The 10,267-nt window shown below is 38.9% G+C and overlaps 1 protein-coding gene and 1 long non-coding RNA gene across 2 annotated transcripts in view; one reads left to right on the plus strand and one right to left on the minus strand.

Moving 5' to 3' along the window:
• LOC115275858 (N-acetyllactosaminide alpha-1,3-galactosyltransferase-like 1) overlaps positions 1-9,106 on the plus strand; it is an 18,835-nt gene extending 9,729 nt beyond the window's left edge. The window contains 3 exon segments of the mRNA XM_029919624.1: positions 7,662-7,799; positions 8,235-8,362; positions 8,365-9,106. Coding sequence (XP_029775484.1) covers positions 7,662-7,799; positions 8,235-8,362; positions 8,365-8,900 — 802 coding nt within the window. The 3' untranslated portion in view covers positions 8,901-9,106.
• Positions 552-7,655, minus strand: LOC115277019. Its single transcript, XR_003902171.1, has 3 exons — positions 7,584-7,655; positions 4,740-4,867; positions 552-576 (listed from the first exon to the last, which is right to left on the minus strand). It is a non-coding gene; the product is annotated as an uncharacterized LOC115277019 (long non-coding RNA).
• Positions 9,107-10,267: the final 1,161 nt, after the last annotated feature.

Here is a 10,267-nt window from a genome sequence, read left to right on the forward strand (position 1 = left end):
ACCTATTAATATTTCTCTGTTAAAAGAGGCTTATTGACTGTCCAGGGTCTGTCATTTCAGGGAATGTTCTCTTAATGGTGTCTCTCGGTTTCTCTTGTTGTGCCTGTGAGTATTTTATTTCCCTACTCTGCAATATTTGGGACTCGCCTTCTTGCACACTTTGGCTTGTTTCTTGGTTATAAGTTTCCATCTCATTTTAGTAGTATCAAACTTTTTTTTGGCAAAGCTATTAGTTAAAATACCTCAATTCAATTTGCACTTCCATAATTATTGTTCAATTTGATCATCTTTTATATGTGGGTTATTTATTTCATCTGTGAATTCCTTTTTCATATTTATATATTTTTTAAATAACCTCAAGTGCAAACAATCAGATTATTAACAATCTTTGCAGGGGGCCTAGGTGGCTCAGTCATTTGGGCATCCGACTTCAGCTCAAGTCATGATCTCTCAGGTTCACGAGTTCGAGCCATGCATCGAGCGCTGTGATGAGAGCTCAGAGCCTGGAGCCTGCTTTGCATTCTGTGTCTCCCTCTCTCTGTCCCTCCCCTGCTCGTGCTCTGTCTCTCTCTTGGTCTGTCAAAAATAAATAAACAATAAAAATTTTTTAATAACAATCTTTGCGTCATGACTCACTCTGGTCATTAGGTTATTCAAAATCCAGTCATTGTGTATTTGTGTGTACTTTTTATTTCTGTTTTCTTTTAAGTTTGTGTATTTATTTTGAGAGGAAGAGAGCAAGCAGGGGAGGGGCAGAGAGAGAGGGAGAGAGAGAAAACCAAGCAGGCTCCGTGCTGTCAGCACAGAACCCGATACAGGGCTCAAACTCAGGAACCATGAGATCATGAACTCATAACTATGAGCTGAAACCAAGAGTCAGATGCTTAACTGACTGAGCCATCCAGGTGCCACTCTTGCTTGTTTTTAATGAAACAAAAACTTCAACATCCAGCTCTGTCTTTCCCAGGACCCCCATTCTGTCTCCTCACCCTCTGCCTTGGAACAACCCCCATCCTGAATCCAGCCTTCATCATCCCTTGCTTTCTCTTTTTTTTAATATGAGTGTATATCTTCCATTTGTATTCTAGAACAAGTACATTTTTAAATTATAGTTGTTTATAACTTTCTAAAGAAGACATAATACCATGTATAATCTCCAGGAACTTATTTTGACCCTTAATATTAGATTGCTAAGATTCATCCAAATAGCTTATTACTATCATTCATTTTGATGGCCGCTTTACAGTTGACTGTAGAAATGGATATGACTCATCCAGTTCTTATTAATGGGCACTCAGACTGCGTCTAGGTTTTTGTTATTATGAACATTAAGAAGTAACACTCTTGTAAGAGGTCTTTCCAAAGAATTTGTTTAAAGTATGAAAAAATTATATAGATAAAATAGCTGCCCAAGTCTATCCCTGACCTCATCTTCAACTGTTGTTTTCCTCATTCCACTCCTTCAGTCACACTGGCTTCTTGACATTTCTCAGAAACACCAAGCCTGCTCTTAACCTCGGGAACTTGGCACCCCCCTTCTGTGCTTTCTGCATGGATTTCTCACCCTCCAAGCCGCCAGATGGCTCATTCTCTCCCTTCCCTCAAACGCCGTTTTATCAGTGAAGCCTTCTCTAACCACTCTTTATAAACCAGCACCCCACTCCCTTTCTCCCTTGCCTGGATTTATTGTTCTCAATTGCTCTCCCCAAAATCTGACATACTGTATATGTGCTTGCTTATTCATTTACTATCTGCCTTTCCCACAAGAGTGTGCCTACGGGGAAAAAAAAAGTGTAGATATAGTAGTGGTTCAATATTTGTAGAATAAATATATATATGAGATCTACTAATTGAAATGATAGCACCTTAACAACAATGTAATAGTAATGGTAGATGGCATTGTGCTTTATTACTAAGCCTCATATTGGCTTATCGTTTAAAATGAAACGACCTCTGCAATATTAAGATACCAGGGAGGAAGCTTATTTTTGGTTTTTAGTAAGTACAAAAAACTATAAGCTTAAAGTAAATATGTGGGAATAAATGTCTCAGAACAGCCAAGGAAAGTGTGAAAAATAAGAAAGTTAAGAGGATTTTGCCTAGGGGTATCTGAGTGGTTCAGTTGCTTAAGTGTCCAACTCTTGATTTCTGCTCAGGTCATGATCTCATGGTCAGGAGATCAAGCCCCACGTCGGGCTCCACACTGGGGGTGGAATCTGTTTAAGTCCCAGCTTGCGTGCTCTCTCTCTCTTTCAAAAATTTTAGAAAGAGAAGATTTTGCCTTAAATATCCAAACATATTTTGATATCATTGTGATCAAATCAACATATAGATCAGAGGAGTAGTAAACTGAGAATCAGATCATAGTATGTATCAAAGTTGATATATAACAAAAATGGTGTCTTAAAAATCAGTGAGGAAACAACGGATTGGTTCATAAATTATACTAACAATATGGGTGATCTAAGTGGCGGGGGGGTGGGGGGAATGGGGCATTAATCCTATGGCATAAAGATGAATTCCTGATAGATTACAGACTTAACTGTAAAAACTAAAGCAATAAAAAAATCTTGTTAGAAAATGAATAAGACAACATGTAAAGTCTACGTAAGAAGGAAATCCTTTTAATCTATGCTGAAAAACGCTTGTTTTAAAAGATACATTCACTATATACAAATTTTAAACTTTTATTTGGTTTAAAAAAATTAACCTATCAATAGAAAAGCATGAAACTCATATTAGAGGTAGCCAATATGTGTACAAAAAGACACTCAAATTCAGAAATTAGATAAATGTAAAATAATGTAATAATGAGTTATTGGAATCTTTTAAAGCCACAACCTAATAGTATAGAGAAAATGCTGGTGGGAAGGTGAAGTATTTCAGCCTTTTAAAAAATAATTGGGTAACAACTGTGAGAGATGAACACATGGGCATTCCTGGGTAGCTCAGTCGGTTAAGCATCTGACTCTTGATTTCAGCTCAGGTCATGATCTCACAGTTTGTGAGTTAGAGCCCTGCATCAGGCTTTGCACTGCCAGTGTGGAGCCTGCTTCAGATTCTGTCTCTCCCCCTCTCTCTGCCCCTCCCCCACTCACACATGTTCATGCACGTGCTTGTGTTCTCTCTTTAAGAAAAAAAAATTTTAATGTACATATACAGCAATCCTATGCTTGGGACTAGCCATTAAAAATAACAGTATCAAGGTGTGCCTGGGCGGCTCAGTTCAGGTTGAGCATCCAACTTCAGCTCAGGTCATGATCTCATGGTTCATGGTTTGAGCCCCGTGTTGGGCTCTGTGCTGACAGCTCAGAGCCTGGAGCCTGTTTCAGATTCTGTGTATCCCTCTTTGCCCCTCCCCTTCTCTCTCTCTCTCTCTCTCTCTCTCTCTCTCTCTCTCTCTCAAGAATAAACATTAAAATTAAAAAAAAATAACAGCAAAATATCTAAGGACATGAGATTAAGGTTTGTTGCATCATTTTTTATAATGACAGAGATTCCAGGGATAAAACAAATACCTATTCATTAAAAAATAGTTAAACAGGGGCCCCTAGGTGGCTCAGTCAGTTAAGCCTCCGGCTTCGGCTCAGGTCAGATCTCACGTTCGTGGGTTTGAGCCCCGTGTCGGGCTCTGTACTGACCGCTAGCTCAGAGCCTGGAGCCTGCTTCCAGTTCTGTGTCTCCTTCTCTCTCTGACCCTCCCCCTCTCATGCTTTGTCTCTCTCTGTATAAAAAATAAATAAAACATTTTTTAAAAATAGTTAAACAGACTATTGTCCACACCTTGGAATATTATGCAGCCATTACAAAGAGTGAATAAGAACTCATCCATATAACCTGGAAGGATTTCCACAAAGTTGTGATGAGTAGAAAGACAAGGTGCAGAAAAGTATGCATTATCTCATCATTATAAACTAGATTTTTTAAAAAGTTTACTTACTTATTTTTGAGAAAGAGAGGGAAAAAGAATGCATGCATGAGTGAGGGAGGAGGGGCAGAGAGAGGGAAAGAGAGAATCCCAAAAAGGCTCCATGCTGTCCGCCCAGAGCCTGACTTGGGGCTCAGTCTCACGAACCATGAAATTATGACCTGAGCCAGAATGAAGAGTTGGACGCTCAACCTACTGGGCCACCCAGGCACTCCAAAATAAACAAAGTCTTTAAAGCCTGGATATACATGTGTACTTACATAAATGTATATATTGTACACATACTATCTATACAATTGGATATGAATGTGGAAGGGAAAAAAGGAGCACAAATGAGGCTGCTGACACGGCAAGCCAGCCAAGGAAAGGGGAGTGGAAACTGTGTGCTGTGGTGCAGGAGGTGTGGGAAACATACACCCTGGAAATTCTCTAGGACTATCATGATTTGGTCTGTTTATGGTCTATCCATCTCTGCTATGTCACTTTAGCTTCTTACACTTTCTAGACTCGTGCTCAGTCTCCTAAACGATATATAGGTCAATATAACCTTGATTTACAGGAAGAGTCCCCACCCTTTGTCTCCAGATCTACTTTTTGAACAAATTATACCTCCCAGATTACTGTCATAAATCCCATCTCAGCAAATCTTGGTGACACCTTCAAGCACTGAAATCACTTCTAATTCAGTTTAGAACCTATTCTCTCTTAATTAAGAATGTAGATGCCTCTGGCCATATATATGATTTCCCTCCTTCATTAGTATGCTTCTTTCTAAGTCACTCTATAGCACTATGACACTTGAGTATATTACCTGTGTATCTTCCTTCTTGCAAATTTCATCAGAAGCAATATACTTCATGAGTGGCTCATTTTGTATACTGTTGAACACCATCTGCTCAGGCCTGGTGAGGTACTTTCTAAGCTCCTTCCATACTGAATCTATCAGGGTATGAAAGAAACAACTCAACTAAGATCAAGTAACTTTAGTGAAGGAATGGTTGGCAGAGATTGGAACAAGGTTAAGAGACCCGACAAAAGATATGGAAGATCCAGAAGCTTCAACAGTAAGAAGCGCTTACCACCCTCAGCCTAAAGGGACAAGGGAAGGGACTGAAGACCAGGGATTTCTGGAACCATGAAAGAGCTGCCCAACAGAAGCTGTAGCTGTATATGGACACAGCCACTGGCAAGGTCCTAACAAAGTTGGAAGAGAGAAGAGGAAAATAGACAACTTCTTCTCCTGCCTTCCGATCTAGTGTAGATAACTCCCATTAGTAGAACCCACTGCAAGCCACAGGGCAGGGAACTTTGGTTATCAGTCTGTTCCCAAGGCAGGCCAGGTAGAGAAGGACCAAGGATGGACAGGGGAATGGTAAATGGAGAAAAACTAACATAATCCACCCTTTGTGCCACTAAGCATCATTTCTCAACTTTGACTTAGATGGAGAAGCTCATGTTCCCCAAATGGGAGAAACAAAAACTCACATCAGCTAGGGTGGTATCATCAAGGTGATGGAAATCCAGCTATATTCCCACTTGAAACCTAGATCCTAACACCTTCCATCTCTAGTATTCTTCATATAAGGTGGCAAAGGGAGAAAATAATTAACACAGCAGATCACGATGACAGTCCCACTTCTGTATCTTTTCAGCAGGTTGGCAATAAAAGGAGGCAGTTAATAATCATCGTCCCATGGGTTCTTTATCCTCTGCTAACCCCTTTAATGGTCAGAGTTTCTACTTGATAGGGTGACTCAAACCTCCATTCTTGGAGAGTCTGACTCCCACGTGGTGTGACCTTATTGAGTTGCCCCAGTTTCCCATTGACCATTCTTACTGGAAATGAGTTAGCAGGGGGCGCTCCCAGAGAATCCTTTGCATTCCATATGAAGCCCTGCTTGCCATCCTCGTATAAGCTCATCTTCCCATCTTCTTGGTGATGAAGATGAGTCATGCCGACCAGTACAGTAATGCCATTTTCTGCCTGTTAGCTCAGCAGCCTGAAGAACCACAAGTGATCTGCCATCCATTTCACAGACCCATGACTTACTCCCTAGCGCGAACACTCCTCCTGGGGAACTGAGAACTCTAAACACACTGAACCCAAAGTCACAACAATGGCAAGCAAACATTCTATAAGTGAATTATTGGATGTAATTGTGAGCAGGGATAGCCTCAGATCCATCTTGTTTTGTGAACTGTGCATTTTAGCTTTGGAAGATACAGTATCTCATATTGCTCATTGAATCAAAGCAAGGATGGTGAGTCATTACAGAAGAGTACTCAGCCTTTTCAGGGGATTATCTTGGAGCTAACACTGAGAACGAGACTTGCATCTGTGATGGGCCTAATTTATAAGCATCGTTGCCATGATAAGGGTACATCTGCCCATTATTAAAAAGGAATTTGAGACTTTTGAGTCAAATAGAAGTGTATGGCCATACATGTTAAGTGTAAGAAGGGTATAAAAGTAAATGTATAAAAAAATAAATGTGTAAGTTAAAAAAAAATCCCTAAAATACTAAAAAAAATGGGGGGGTACTTTTGAAGAATTTTGTTATTATTATCCTACTATTAAGGTTTGCCAATTCTTACCCTTGTCTGGGTCTGGATTTGTAATTAAAACCTATAATTACCAAAAGCAAAATGGCTTCACACTTAGTATTCAGTTCCTTCCAAAAAGAAGGCCTTAATTTGCTTTATTTTTATTTTTTTATTAAAATTTTAAAAATCTTTAATGTTTATTTTTGAGAGAGAGAGAGAGAGAGAGAGAGAGCACATGCAGGGGAGGGGCAGAGAAAGAGAGAGATACAGAATTCAAAGCAGGCTCTGGGCTCAAACCATGAGATAATGACCTGAGGGGGAAGTCAGAAGCTTAACCAATTGAGCCACCCTGGCACCCCAGCCTTAATTTGCTTTAATAGTCTAATGTCCTGCCTCCAACTGAATTGTATATTATTATTTTTGTTTGTTTGTTTTGTTTTTTGTTTATTATTACTAATTTTGCTGCCTCTGCTGTTATTTTGTTATTATTAGAAGCAACTGTAATATCATCTTCCTTTTTGGACTAATCTTGTTTTCTTCCAGGTTGTACTGATGGGCCTACAGCATTAGGAAGGGTAGAAAGAAGGTACTCTAGGAAAAGAGGAAAAAGAAAGAGAAAGATGAGAAGGGGGTAAAAAGGAAGACATGAGGAGACAGTGGTGCTTTCTGCTTTAGGCAATAATCAGAGAAATGTTCAGACACTGGGCTGCTGGCTTAAGCTACAGTCTGAGCTCAGGGAAAAAATTCCTTGCTCAAAAGGCAAGGTTTTTTTGTTTGTTTTTCTTCTTCAGTAATCTCTACACCCAATGTGGGGCTCAAACCTACAACTCTGTGCTCTACTGACAGCCAGCCATGCACCCCTTAAAAGGCAGTTTGGTATAATGACCAAAGCACAGATTCGGAAAGCCAACTGGCTGATCATGAGTCCTGATTCTGCCATTTTTTAGCTGTGTGACACTAAGAAATTTACTCAACCAATCTGTGCCCATGTTTTGTCATATAAAAAATAGAGATAATGAGGAATTTATATTATAGGACATTGCAAGGATTAAATAGTGTAAAGCACTTAATCACCATGCCTGGCACATAGTTAAGTATTTATAAACATTACCTGCTATCACTTGGAGGACAACATCTGCTGCCATAATAAGTGGTTCTTTCTTAATTTCTTTCCTTGTTCGTCCAATAGAAAACGTCCTGATGTGAAAACAACAACTGATTGGTTTGCACCAATCATATGGGAAGGAACTTACAACAGACAAGTCCTGGAAAAGTATTACAAAAAGCTGAACATTACCATAGGCTTGGCTGTATTTGCTACTGGAAAGTAGGTGCTACTAACATTCATCCTTTTTTATTTTGGAAACATATGGATAAACACCCATGAACTCTCTACATCCAAAGAACTACTGATAATTAACCCTTGATCATGATTTTGGCTGGTCTGCATAACTATTTACGGCGCTTATTTTTTCCAGCCATGGCTGATTTCTTAACACACTTGGAATCTTTTTATTAATAGCCAGTTAGCTCACTTTTCCTTTCTTCTCAGTAAAGTTTATGGCTTTTCTCAGGCTGCCCAAGCTCACTATGTCCTCTCACTAACCAACACCGTTAAGCTCTGGCTGCAACTTCTACCCCACAACCTACTGGTAGTTCTTTAGTGACAATGTGACACACGTGTTCTACTGCATGTTGAAGTGACATGCTTTCTCCTGGTGAGTTTTAGCAAAGTGGATGTTTGGTTTTTCATGTTTCACAGGTTTGTGGATCAGGACCTGCAACAGTTCCTCCAGTCTGCTAACAAGCACTTCATGATTGGCTGCAATGTTATCTTTTACATCTAGATGGATGACTTCTCCAAACTACCTCCCATAGAGTTAGGTCCCCTTTGAGCATTAAACTATGTGCTGCACTCAAACAACCTGTGTGGAAAGACTTTAATTACATATACATGGAAAACTTGGATGTGTACATCACAGAACACATCCAACATGAAGTCAACTTTCTCTTCAGTATGACTGTAAACCAGGTCTTTAAGAATGACTTTGGGGTGGAAACCCTGGGCAAGTCTGTAGCTCAGCTCCATGCATGGTGGTATTTTAGACATGCTGAAAATTTCCCTTATGAGAGAAGACCTAAATCAGCAGCTTTCATCCCTTTTGGAGAGGGAGATTTCTATTACCATAGTGCAATTTTTGGTGGCACACCCCATGAGGTTGTAGCCTTCATTAAAGAATATCAAAAAGGAGTTACCAGTGACAACAGAAATGGACTCAAGAGCATATATGAACATTACTTAAACAAATATTTGTTTATCAATAAACCCACTAAGTTATTATCACCAGAACACAATTGGGATCCAAATTTTAGAACTCCCCCACAAATTAAACATGTGAAGATAGCATGGCATTCAAAAAGCATTTGATGGTTCTATCATTAGATTTATGGATTAATAAGTGAATCACAATAATTCCTCAAATATGAAACCTATTAAATATATCAGTGTTATTGAAACTTATGAAAATGTGCCAAAAATGTGCAATCTTCCAAAATAAATTGTTTTTCTCCTTGCAATTTTAAACCATCTAAATCTACCTAAACTGGATTAAGAATAAATGGATGTTAATTTAATATTAATGCACAGTGGTGTTATTATTTACTTATTGTAAATAATGTGGAAATACTTTTGGAGGCATAAAATGAAGAAACACATCCAGACTCTCTAGTTCAGAAAATAAATATGGATGGATGGATGGATGGATAGATGGATAGATACATGTACACACATGCACATACACAATGTCAAAGGGAAAAATATTCATCAACTCACTCATTAAATACTCTGTTGGGAGATATAGGGCTTGTAATTAATCTCAATTAGCATTTAATCTATCTAGCATCTGATTGAACATGGGTGAACTAGAGACATTCTACCAAATACATATCTTACTTTTATTATTACAAAGATGTTGGGTGCATTGTTTTTAATGCTACAGGAATCTTATTTATTTATATTTTTATTTTAGAGAGAGAGTACAAATGGGGAGAGGGGTGGAAGGAAAGAGAGAGAGAAAATCCTAAGGAGGCTCCATGCTCAGCAGAGTCTGAGGTGGTGCTTGATCCCACAACCCTGGGATTATGACCTGAGCCAAAATCAAGAGTTGGACACTCAACTAACTGGGCCACCCAGGAGCCCCAAGAGCTATCTACTTAACTCAATGGTAAATATATTCTTTTAGGTGCAGTCAGGGAATAGAAAAAAATGTTTAAAAACGTTATGTGTATAGACTATATAAATTTTATAAAATTTACTTCAAGCAGCTATAGTCCAGCACAGGAGATAAAACTATAAATATCTCTTTTGCAAGTTTAAAAGTGCTGAAACATAAGGAAGACATGGCTAAACTGCCATCTGGCTCAGGAAAGGAAGTAATTACCTCCATAAGAATCTTTACTACATAGTCTCATATAGACATGTCTCCATATTTTAATGAAGCATTACAACATAGTTATAATAATTGGAGGTTCTAAAGTCACAATAGGTTATTATTTTAGTCCTTTTTTGTGGAATAAAAACAGGTTTAGTAAGTGTTCTATAAAAGATAAAGATTATTGGCTATTAAAACATTAAATTAGGGGCACATGAGTGGCTCAGTCAGTTCATCATCCGACTTTGGCCCAGGTCATGATCTAATGATCTGTGAATTCGAGCCTCACCTTGGGTTCTGTGCTGACAGTTCAGAGCCTGGAGCCTGCTTCGGCTTCTGTCTCTCTCTCTCTCTCTCTCTCTCT

The sequence above is a fragment of the Suricata suricatta genome, chromosome 13 (assembly GCF_006229205.1).
Source record: "Suricata suricatta isolate VVHF042 chromosome 13, meerkat_22Aug2017_6uvM2_HiC, whole genome shotgun sequence".
NCBI classification, from domain to species: domain Eukaryota; kingdom Metazoa; phylum Chordata; class Mammalia; order Carnivora; family Herpestidae; genus Suricata; species Suricata suricatta.